At 42.9% G+C, this 12,680-nt stretch overlaps 1 protein-coding gene across 1 annotated transcript in view; it reads right to left on the reverse strand.

The window, feature by feature from the left end:
• Positions 1-9,028: 9,028 nt before the first annotated feature.
• LOC109468920 (solute carrier organic anion transporter family member 5A1-like) overlaps positions 9,029-12,680 on the reverse strand; it is a 10,526-nt gene continuing 6,874 nt past the window's right edge. Inside the window, exons 10-14 of the mRNA XM_019767300.1 lie at positions 12,264-12,450; positions 11,555-11,690; positions 10,710-10,879; positions 10,037-10,101; positions 9,029-9,614 (exon numbers count right to left, since the gene is read on the reverse strand). Coding sequence (XP_019622859.1) covers positions 9,334-9,614; positions 10,037-10,101; positions 10,710-10,879; positions 11,555-11,690; positions 12,264-12,450 — 839 coding nt within the window. The 3' untranslated portion in view covers positions 9,029-9,333. The remainder of the gene's footprint in view (positions 9,615-10,036; positions 10,102-10,709; positions 10,880-11,554; positions 11,691-12,263; positions 12,451-12,680) is intronic.

The raw sequence follows: 12,680 nt of genomic DNA on the forward strand, positions 1-12,680 counted from the left end.
CACCAAGCGCGGTATTGAGGCCTGGCTGGCGGCCCCAAACGCTCTCGGCGCCGAAGGGATAGCGCTGAGCTCACGGCAGTCTGCTGGTTACCAGACTATAGGTTCACTCATGCATGTTCACGCGTTGACATTTTTAGGGTGGGCGTGTACCGTGTAGGTGCGTGCGTGACAGAAGAACGTGCCGGAAGTGGACCGACTAGTTGGACAGCATTTGGATTTGCTAACATTTAAACCGCCATGTTTAACAAATGCTTGTAAACAATCTACGGCGCTGCTTCTTTTTGAACAACGGCCAACAGACTTGTTAGACTTATACAGGTGGTCCAGTCGTTTTCACGTTTGGCACGGATGCAACATGGCCGCTGGTGATTTTCAAACTGTCGTGGCGGTGTTTCTATCCGTCCTAGCGACACTCTTCACCCTGGCCCAGGGGCGTGTGTCAGCCATGAACGATTTTGCCTCAAAAACTGAACGTTCTGTAGATAGCGAGGCACCACCTTCGCCCACAAACGTTCACATCAACTCGAGAAATCTTTACAACGAAGTTTGTTGGGACTACGATGGCGGGAAAACCTCAGACGACAGAAATTACAGCGGGAGAAATTCAGACGACAGAAATTACGGCGGGAAAACTTCAGACGACAGAGACCATGGCGGGAGAACTTCAGACGACAAAAACAATGGCGGGAAAACTTCAGACGACAGAAACCACGGCGGGAGAACTTTAGACGACAGAAACCATGGCGGGAGAACTTCAGACGACAGAAACCATGGCGGGAGAACTTCAGACGACAGAAATGACGGCGGGAGAATTTCAGACGACAGAAATTATGGCGGGAGAACTTCAGACGACAGAGACCACGGCGGGAGAACGCCAGACGACAGAAACTATGGCGGGAAAACTTCAGACGACAGAAACGTGACGTTTGACGCACAGTACATCGACGACAAAGAGTACAAGAGATCTCATGATACCTGGAAGTTCATTTCTGACTGTAGGGGAGTCTCGGGCCCCTGTTGTAGGTTTTTTGACGAGATTTCCGCGAGAGATGAAGAGACGGGAAGGCCACTTCGACCCCGTTGGAACGGGTGGTGGGTACGAGTTCGTGCAGTGAGTACTCTGGGACCGAGTCGTTGGAACATCACTTCGGAATGGTTCAGGTAATTATTGAAAATTTGCTGTTTTAATGGGGAAAAATTGGTAAGCTTTGAATTATTGAAAATTTGCTGTTTTAATGGGAAAAATTTGGTAAGCTTTGAATTATTGAAAATTTGCTGTTTTGATGGTGGGGAAATTTGGTAAGCTTTGAAAATCTAACTTTGAAATCGGGGTGGATTCCATAGTTTGAACTAGATTTTCACAAAAAAAGATGCTATTCAGTATGATTATAGCAGATTATATCTATCTATCTATCTATCTATCTATCTATCTATATACATGTCACTAGCTCAGAATTTAGTCACTCGGAATTCTGTCTAAAATTAAGTCAAGCTTCCTGTCTTTGATACAAAAATTAATGTTTTATTTTAAAATTACATGTTCTGTTTCTCATCAGCCCATATAAGCATACTCTCATTGGTCCACCCGATGTCGACGTCATCGCTAAGTCAGCCAATGAGGACACCTCCTCAGCACTGCAGCTTCGGGATTTGGAGGTCAGAATCAAACACCCTGCAACACCTTACTATCACAGATACAACCAAGAAACCATGGCAACCATGGGAGACTTCGATGAAGAATTTTTCGTTTTCTACAACGTCTCGTATTGGCTGGACGGGTACCGCGAGAACGCGCGAGACTTCGTGGTGGAAAAGGAGGAGTGTATCATCACGGGATTGCGACCGGGCGCGGTGTACTGTGTAGAAGTGACAGGGTTCGTGAAGTCTATCTGGGCTGTTCAGAGGGGCTTGCCAAGCGAGGATGTCTGCCAACGGACAGCGGAGGGCAGTGAGTACAATTTTCTATCATGAAAGTTCATCTTTGTTGGTAGTTACATGTTTAAAGTGAAATCCTTTGGTCCAACACAAAAGTTCTCTCACCTAGTCCTAGAGCTTTCAACCAGTCACTCTGGTCTTCCTCAGTAGACTGACCCAGTGAGGCTTGTCAGGTGGCTTCCTTGAAGTGTTACGTCAACACTCAGTCAAAGGTATCTTGTAGACGATGTCGGCCCCCGTCGCGGTTAAGTGAAGGGTAGTGGGCCCTGATGTAAATAGCCTCCTTCATCCCTCTCAGGAAATAGTATAATTGATAGTATAATTTTCTAGTAATAACTGGGTAAGGGTCCACTTTGAGTACTCATCACCCTTATGAAACTAAATGTAAAAGTCCTTTTCGTGGTAAATGTTGACATATACAAGCTAGAACTCCTACAAACTGACTACAGATTATACTACTAGGCCCGCCTCAGAGGTGTAGTTAAAGATTAAGTAGTTAGTCATGCGTGCTTGGCGTGATCTGTATTCATGCTAAGTGAACTATATGTAACGTCTGTAGTTACTCTTTAGGCCACAGCAAGTAAATTTCATGGATGACATCAGCGCGCGCATTAATTTATCCCTGATTTTGGAAAAAAAAACAAGAAATTTTGTTTCCTCTGACAGTGGTCAACACGCCGAAAATGGGCAAATATGACTGTTGCCATGTCGGAACGTGGATGGCAGATAAATATGAAGAAAGGAGACAATGTTCTTTCAGAGAGATTTTCTACTTTTTGACAATTATGTACCATGCAATTGTGTATAATGTATTTGATAAGGGTATGTATGTGTAATCAAGCGAGGGGAATTGATGTGACATATTGAACCGAAGACCATCGTTATACGGGTTAGGTGTAACAAGTCGATCGGTGTAATATAGCCAGCTGCCGCCGCGCCGCGTGCCTGCGAAGCTGGTGTGTTACGCCGAAAGGCGGTTATACCGGCTATACAGATACAGATACAGATACGATGTTAAGATCAGGTTCATTCTGCACTGATTAGAAAAAAAAATGGATGTTGTAATAGTTGGCAGCAAACTTAGCACAATATATAGCTATCATGTCTTGTTTAACAAAGCTTATGTCAAAATCTAGAAATCTTGTTTTTTGGCCCGCCTTCGCCCTATCGCATTAGATTTGGAGTCTGTGGAGGATGTCATCCATAAAATTTACTTGCTGTGACCTTTGACATTCCAATGCGTCGATGATTCACGTGGTGCCCAAGGCCATTTTCTTTGTCGTTAAAAGAGAGCGCGCATTCATACTTGTAACTGCGCGTTTGGATTGGAATTTCACTGATCTTATCACAAGCCTTATAGTGTTAGGGAGGCCCATGCACAAATCTGGCTATAAATACCATTTTTCGTAGGCATTTATTTTTGTTTATGACACTTATTTAGCCTTTTTTATTGATTTTCATGCAGAACGTGGTGGGTTCTGTATGTCCTGAAAATTTGCCCTTGCCTGCGACATCGGGAAGGCAAAAGATTTTCTCCTCAAACATGCTTCCCAGACCATATTAACCCCATAGTTAAGGCTAATATGTCGTTCAAAGCACTTCTTGTTAACTCGCACACCGACTTAATTTTATGAATGACATCCGCGCGCGCATTGATTTTCTAAAAAAAAAATCACCTCCTCCGAGGCTCTGGTATGGCTCTTGGCCAGGGTACTAGTCCATGGTAGTTAGCGACAATACGGAGCCGCGGGCACCCAGGCTACCGAGGATCCACGACTCAAGAACTCAGTACATACGTACACGTACAGTGCCAATTCATAAATTCCGCAAAAAGCCGAATTGTCGTGTACGTCGCTATATACTGCCGCAAATTCACAATACCAGCTTTGTATCCTTGTGGTTTAGTAGCATTTTCATTTTTGGACGGAATTTTTTTTTATTCGCCCGCGCGCACTAGTTTGGGGTCTTCAGAGGATGTCATCCATTAAATTAAGTCGGTGTGGCCTAAGCGACCAAGCATCAAGACCACGTTAGTTTGCTGTTCACCGATAGCTTACAATCAGACGCTCCTACTGAATCAGCTAAAAGGTCTAGACCCATCGACCGGGTCAGTTGGTAGCGCCGATGAACCCCCCACTGTTACAGTCATACCAGTAAAGGTGATTATACCTGTTCCCTCAGCCCTTGCACATATGTACATGTGGTGAATTTTAATAAGCAACTAACACGTTACAGCCAGCGGCTATTTGGCTGTATGCCATCCATAACCAGATCACCAAGTAAACGAACACATAATTACCTTCGCCAAGAAGGCTATGTTTTCAGTAGCGTTTGTTTGTTTGTCTGTCTGTGAACAGCATAACCCCAGAAGCTTCATATGCATTGTCATGAAACTTGGTAGGTGGGTAGGTCTTGATGAGACCTAGAACTGATTAGATTTTGGGCCCCCTAGCGGCTTTTGTTGGTACTGCAGCAGAACTTCCAGTTTTGATATCCCATGATCTGGACATGCTAGTGTCATTAATTTTAGACGGTAGATAGCTCTTGGGCTAAGAAAGAAGTGACATGAGTTTGGGCCGCCTAGTTACATCTTTCGGCAATGTACAAATGGCAGCGAAATGATTTCTTACATATCGAAGAGACGAGACTTAACATGATTTCCTGAAGACATCTAGATAAATGGTAGGACTGAGTACATTTTTGACGACGCCTCAGGGGCGAGCCTAATAGTATAATCTGTACGTGGCCAATCTGCAGGAATTCTAGCTATTTTACAAATATGTCTGTTATTTTAAGTAATGTTTGTATTCATAAACAACAAAACTAGAAAAGTAACATTTGCAAAGCAAATGAATAATGTTTACTTTCGCGTATTATCTGCTCAAACACATTCACATATATGGTGACAGGAGTCTAAATCCCTCCTACTATAAAATTGCAACATTATGTAAGCCAACACCAGCTACCATGGTGAGAGACGGTCTTATTCATGTCATTGACCAGGTCAGAGGTCACTGTTCCGAGAAGAAGAAGAAACTGAGCAAAAACAATGTGTTTTCCTTAGTTAAACATAATAAGAAACAACAAATAAACATAAAGTACTTATTATCCAGAGCCTTCAATCGGACCAACCCATGTTGCATGGCGCCCCCTAAACATCGAAGAGGCGAGACTTACCATGATTTCAGACATCTTATAAATGCTAGGGCTGAGTACATTTTTGGCGACGCCTCAGGGGCGAGCCTAATAGTATAATCATGGAGTTTAACTCCATTGTATAATATGTAGTCAATCTGCAGAAATTCTATCCATTTTACAGATATGTCTGTTATTTTCCATGAATGTCTATTTTGAATTTTATTTCGAAAGGATGTGTTTGTATTTGTGAGAAACAATAAATAAAACAAGAAACAACAAATAAAATGAAGTAATTTTTATCATGAAAACCTCCAGAGCCCTCAAGCGGACCAACCCAAGTGAAATGGCGACCCCTACCGGCCACCAACTGTAGTACAGAGACCCGTAGCTTCAGGGCCATCCGTGTCTGGTGGACCCCGCCGCCTGCCAGTGACGCGAACGGCGTCATCACGAAATACAAGGTTACAATAACGCGCAGCATAGGTATATAACACGCTCTTTGCTAATTATTTATTCTTTATCATTATTACTGTTCTTTCTTGCTTTCTTTCTTCCTTCTTTCGTTCCTTCCCTTTCATTCGTTTCTTTTTCCTTTCTTTTTCTCTTTTTCTCTTTCTATATTTCTTTCTTTCTTTCTCTCTTTCTTTTCCTTTTCTTCCTTTCATTTGTTTCTTACCTCTTTTTCCTTCATTAGTTTTTTCTTTTCTTTTCTTTCTTCTTTCTTTTCCTTTCATTCGTTTCTTCGTTTCTTTCATTCCTTCTTTCTTTTCTTTTCTTCCTTCCTTCCTTCTCTTTTTGATTAGACCCTTATTTTTCGTTGTCGTTGCTCTCCCTCTAACGATGGATCTCGTCAATATACAGGCACAGGCGAACATGTAACGATCCGAGAGACCGTCGCAAGTCACATCCGACTGTCGGACCTGACGACGTTTCACACCTACACAGTTCAACCCTCGGCCTGCACGTCGGCCGGATGCACTCCAGGTGTTTATTTGTTTATTTGAATTTTTCACAAAGTGAAAGGGAGGGCAAAACAGGTGCATACGCACCTTTACAAGTTGCCCTCCCCCATACAAAAACACATTTACAACATCAAAATAGTCAATAACAACAATCATAGCAATACACAGAATAGGTAATCGAAATAGAAGGTTAAGCATATTTCAAATATATCTAATAAGTTGTATAGATTGTATATATATACATGTACTATATTACCTTTTTGAAATAGTATAATGTTATTTTCGATACATAGAACTTGTAGGTATTACTGTAGACGTGAGAGTAGATGTTAAGTCAGATATGTAGTACTGAAGAGTTTGCCATGCATTGTACCCGTTACAATTGTTGTGCAATAAAGATTGACTTGACTTGACTCCAGGTGAACAAGTTCTAGTCCCGTCACACGTCACTAACGCCGTGGCTCCAACCAACCTGCGGAAGGCGGAAGTGACGTCAGAGAAGATCGTCGTGACGTGGTTTCCGCCCGAGAACGAGTACGATTGTGTTGACGTGTACAGGATTCGGTACTTGGAGTTGTCAAGCGGCACCTTGCGACAGGTTAGTATATTGCAGTGAGGCCACACTGACTTATCTTTTAGACCCCCAAACTAGTGCGTGCGGGTAAATGAAAAGGATTCCAGCCTCCTCCCAAATGCTGTTAAACCACAGGAATACAAAGCTGGTATTGCGAATTTTACATAGCGACTTTTATAACCGTGACGGAGGGCGGTACCGACTTACAACGAACTTTGACCCCTTGGGTCATAAAGACGATGAAAACTGAGCGATTCAGTCGAAAATTTCTGGTGAGTTAATTTCTTTTTGAGTTGGAGAACAGTTTAATTTTCTTCATAATGACGAGTTTTAATGTTCTCCAGGTCACCGTCAAGAACACCACGGCCGTCTTACCCGAGCTCCAGCCCGGTTCTTCATACAACGTCTCAGTTTCCGCAATCTACAAACGCTACAGTCACAGTCCAGAGTCTTCACCAGTTGAGAGTCCATATACACCATGGGTTACGGTTAGTACAGGCCCGCAAACCACCGACATTAGGCAGACGGTAGGGTTTGCAGTTGTAGGAGGCTGTCTTGTCGTTGCCTTGATCGTGATTTCGTGTTTTCTCATGAAGTGGAATTCGGGGAAACGATCGGAGGAAGATCTCTACAACTTCACTACGGATACTGACGTCTTAAATGAGATTAAGTTGCATCCAAAAATGTCACCCATCACGTCAAGAAGGCAGACGGGGCAACGCGAGAAGGTAGATTCGTGGGCGAACGAAATGAGAGCCTTGGCGAACTTTGAGTCACTGGTTCGAATCCACGCTGATCTTTGGGTCGCCGCACCGAAGCTGGAATCACTCGGTCGTAGCAGCGAATCGGTTGGATCGGATCCGGATTCTACCTTCACAGGCTCCACCGCTCTTGGAGATGCGGACGCGCTGGTGGACGATGTGGCAGACGACGACCTACCGCACAGTGCACGTGCGCCACCTAGCGACTACCTTTCGACATTGCACTGCACTGTGTTCGATATCTCCCACAGGCCAAACGCCACACCTGAAAATAGTGGCGGCGCTGTAGATAACAGCATGGAAGGAGACTATGTTCAACATGCTCTAGCAGCGACACCTAGGGGCTGGGATACAGAAATGCAGTCAGATGCAATCGCCACCAAGCAATCAAGCGAATCCGACTACGTCACTTCAGAAAGCCTAAGAGCGTCGGTGAAAGACAACATATCCAGTGACTATGTACGTGTACAGCATCACTCAGTGGCGCCACCTAGCGACGATTGCGATGCTGACAAGCATCCGGATACAGTCCTTGGCATGAAAGTAAACGAAACCGGCTATATCACTTCAGAAAGCCAAAGGGCGCCAGTGAAAGACAACATATCCAGTGACTATGTACGTGTACAGAACCACCCAGTTGCGCCACCTAGCGACAACTGTGATGTTGACAAGCATTCGGATACGGTCGTTGGTACGAAATCAAATGACTCCGGTCACGTCACTGCAGAAAGCCAAAAAGCGCCAATACAAGACAACATATCCAGTGACTATGTGCGTGTACAGCACCACTCAATGGCGCCCCCTAGCGACAATTGCGATGCTGACAAGCATCCGGATACGGTCGTTGGTACGAAATCAAATGACTCAGGTTACGTCACTTCACCTAGCGACTGCAACATTAAGACTTCTGTCAGTATATAATAAGGTTGTTTATTCAACAACCAGAGGTTTTCAGTTGAAAATTCCAGTGTGTCCAATCTTTTAACCCTACCTAGACCGGGCTATTTGGGGATTCGTGGCGGGCTCTCATTCGGCCCACATTGACATAAAACCCATAAAATTCTATTGTTGAAACAAAAATTGCCTGTCAGAAACCCGTTGCCATGGCAACACAAAAAATCATTACCTTACTTCACTGATACAAAATTGTTGCCAACAATATTTGAGGAAAATTCACCAAGTTTGGTGGCCCTAGCGCAAGCCGTTCGGGCGCTATCCGACATCAAAGTTGGCGCGGGCACTTTTGTCCCTCCCCCCCGTCTAGATAGGATTGAAGTGGGAGAACATTTTAAATTTTCCACGTGTAGTTAACCATCTCATGCGAACAGGCGAGTCATTATGTCATGATCAAAACAAAATCACATTTCAAGAGCTGTAATGTTACCGCAAAACGAGTTTATTAAGACCGTCCGTAGCACGTAAGTCCAATCAGCATTAACATGTTATTAGTAGTATCATGAAAGTTCATCTGTGTTGGTAGTTACATGTTTAAAGTTAAAACTTTTGGTCCAACACAAAAAGTTCTCTCACCTAGAACACTCTGACATGGCTTAAGAATACAATGCAGAGACAATGTAATAATTAGCTAGGATTTAATCTAGCCGTCACTATTCTGGTTGTTTGTACACGGGGAAAGATACATTCCCTTTTCCTGAGCCAGCCTGTACATTGTACATGCTTAAGCTTTACTCGTACTTAACTATTCCCGATGGGAAGTTTTGTGTTATGTTTTTAGCATTGTTTAGAGGACAATGGAAAGTGAAGTGCGTTTTCACATCAATTGTATGATATGTTAAGACGTAGGATTTTCCCGCCAATGTGTATCATACACTTTATTACATAAACCAATGTTTTCTATATTATAATTACAGGTATACGTTTGCGAAAGGGAAACCTATTCTGTTTAACCCTTGTACCTGGGTACAGCCATGTTGGTTTGTGACGTCATTAGTCGGCCATCTTGTTACAGTCTAGTTTCATCAGTGTCAAAGGGTGCCGCGATCCCATTGGCTGCCTGTAACTTAGCTTTCTTAGTTTTTCTCCACTGGTACCTAAGAGCCACCCATGTCGCTACCCAGAACACTATCACCCCACCAGACAACCCGTACATGAGACCGAGGTAGCCGTATGCAAATTGCCTCCTGTTGTAGACCCAGCATGCTTTGCTACTTCCGCATGACCTTTGCCACATGGTGCAGGCCCCGTCGATGACCGCCCCGAAATACACCGGAGCAGGGATATTCGCTGTGGGCGAAATGTAAAGAATATTTTCACCAATCTTCTCTTTATGACAATTGTACTATACTAATTTGTTTGTTTATTTGTTTATTTGAATGCTCTCCATTAGTGAGTATACGCTTATACTCACTATTCTTCATGGAGTCTTAAAACACATTACAGACTTAAACACAGACGTACACTTGCTTATTGCTACACATTCTGATTGCCCATTCCTAATATAGGACATATAGAAGACTAAATAAAAGGCCATAAGAACACCCTGTTATCATATAAGATGAATTCCACTAGAAAAAAAACATTTGCTCAGCTATCAAATCTAGCAAAAATTGTATTTTGGACAGAAAATATAAAACTATATCAGCGCCTTCTTGTTTAGATAATATGATCTTCACCAACGACTGAATCGTTAGAAATGTGAAACTTACAGAGAAGCCTCTGCACTAAATGCCTGATGCCCAGTGCGAAGGATTTCTCTTCCACCTTCACACATCTGAAAAGCACAAAGCTCAAAGTGAATCTTTTCCAGTAGGGAAATTATGATAAAACGTATGAAATTAATGATTGTATTATCAAGAGCATCATATTGACGCTGACTATACGCTTAATTTTAAGGGGGAAAAGACCAATTACCACTTGCAGTCTCTATTTAGTGCAACCTCTCACAATGTCTCGTCAGTCTATGTTCTCGCGTGAACATATTAAACGTGGCGACCAAGATCAGATACTGGAAATAGTATTAGAATCTAAATTCATTTAAATTCTTGTGACCTATTTCATATGCTTACTGCGACAGAAAAACTGGGGCATATATAGAAAGGTAACAGCCTTCCCCACCAACCTCTGCTTGAGTAGTAGTAGTAGTAGTAGTAGTAGTAGTAGTAGTAGTAGTAGTAGTAGAATGGTTTATTTAAAAACTCAAACATATATACATGTACACAATACACTCTGACAACAGACTCACAGGCAACCTTACTGGATGCCTGAATTGCTCTGTGGTCAATACAAAATATCATTAAAATATGCTGTCAAAAGGTATTATTGTTAAAGTAATGTTGATTACACATTGCTAAAATTTACTTGAACAGTAACGATGCTCACCTGATGTAGATCTGATACGAAGGTGATATTTGCATGCCGGATAAGAATGTTAGGCAGAAGGCTGAGGCCATGAAGAGGATGAACTTCCACTGCGGGCAAGGCGTGCTACAGTGTCCCTGCAGCGCCCAGGTACCAGACTGCAAACATTCGCAGTCTGTGTAGTTATACGTCTGAAAAAACACGGGATACAGTCAGTCTATCCCTTTTATTTGGACCCTGTAGTAGTACTATCTAATGTTGGTTGTCTCAGTCAGTAAACACGTTCAAAAGTTGTGTTTGCAAAAGGATTTTTAGTTCAAGAGGTTATATATTGGGCTTGTGACCTTTACATAAGAACCACCAGACTATTATCATTTTCTCAACAGACACAGGCGTTAAGAACCACAGATCATTTTAAATAGCACCTCTGCATATGACTCAACTGAGTAGAATGTGCCATTCTTTCTTGACCCCTTAGCTTAGATCGTTGTAGCCAGAATGCATGCATGCTTAGATGATATATGGTTAATGACCGCCCTGTATACTGCGACATCACTCATGGTCGGTTCGGGTCCTATAACTATAAGTTTGTAAACTAAATATATCATGGGCCTGTCCATTTGATCATATAACGTGTTCAAATTGAGGTCACCTCTGGTCATTGGAACAGAACGCATGTTCCATTTGCGTCTTTGGAACAGAATGGTGTTCCAATTGAAAAGCGGGTAAGTGTATCATTATATTAATGACCAGGGTTATGGGGGAAATGGAGCCTAGTGATTGCTCAACGTGCGTCTTCTGGCTATATGATAATATTCTATAAGCTAAAGCGTTGTCTTAGGTTCAGTTAATAATCACATATTTACCGGAAACGCTGTTCCGTTTAGCGGATGGAGACCCTGACACCCGGCCACGCATGCGGAGTAGTACGTCACGCCGTCCGCCCCGCACACTGGGATAGGGTTGTTATCTGAGCATGCGCAGCCTCTGCTAGGACAGGACCTGTGTTCAGAAAGAGGACATAAGATGATGTTGCTTCTATAGATAGCAACTCGTCTTGAAGGCACCAAAAAAAGAGAAAAGACGCCCATTTCCCCACTCGACTCCGGTAAAAGTTTATGAAAGATATCCTATAGCTACGAACAACCGAAACAAACTGGTCTTTGTTACTCTTTTATATCACTTTATAACATTTAGCTTATTCAAAACATTGATAAAAAGTCGTAAAAGTGTATACAAACTATTGCATGACTAAAGCAGTAGAGGTCTTCCCTGCTCTGTGCAAAGCATTCTTATCAGATACTGTCAAAACCAAATGCCCGGGGAATACATTGGCGGAATTTCTAGTATACTTTCAACTCAATAGTGCAGTACAATACTCATAACCCCGTCTCAGTGACGTCGCCAAAAATTGAAATTCGCTCACTGTACAACCCCGACAGCTACACCATAGGGACTGCAAAACCGATTACATAGGGAACACATTGACGTAATTTCTAGAATATGTTCCTCTCAATCTCAGTACAATACTAATGACCCCGCCTCAGTGGCGTCGCCAAAATTGAATTCGCTCACTGTACAACCCCATCCGCCACCCCAGAAGAATCGCATGGAGTGATCCACATGAGAGCGCCCAACGACGTCCCCACAACAGAACAGATGATAACGAATGTCATGCACTGCAGGCCGCGGAGTTTCCACTTTCTTGTGATGAAACCTCCGAGTAGCACTCCTGCTATGTTACCGGGAACGCAGATAGCCCCTGGACAAAATGAAACAAGAAATCGAAGATGTTACACCCCTATGAAGTATTAGTACTTAGAGTTGTTGTATTTTTTCTTGTTTCTTTATTATTGAGAATTTTTCGTTGATTCGGTAATTTTATATGCATTTTCAGGTTAAACCTGAAACGGTAGTAAGTGGAGGAGTCCAGGGGGTGGTTGACAGCACACACACACACACACACAGCTACACACACACACACACACACAT

This window comes from Branchiostoma belcheri, unplaced genomic scaffold (assembly GCF_001625305.1).
Source record: "Branchiostoma belcheri isolate BF01 breed outbred unplaced genomic scaffold, Haploidv18h27 scaffold2, whole genome shotgun sequence".
NCBI classification, from domain to species: Eukaryota; Metazoa; Chordata; class Leptocardii; order Amphioxiformes; family Branchiostomatidae; genus Branchiostoma; species Branchiostoma belcheri.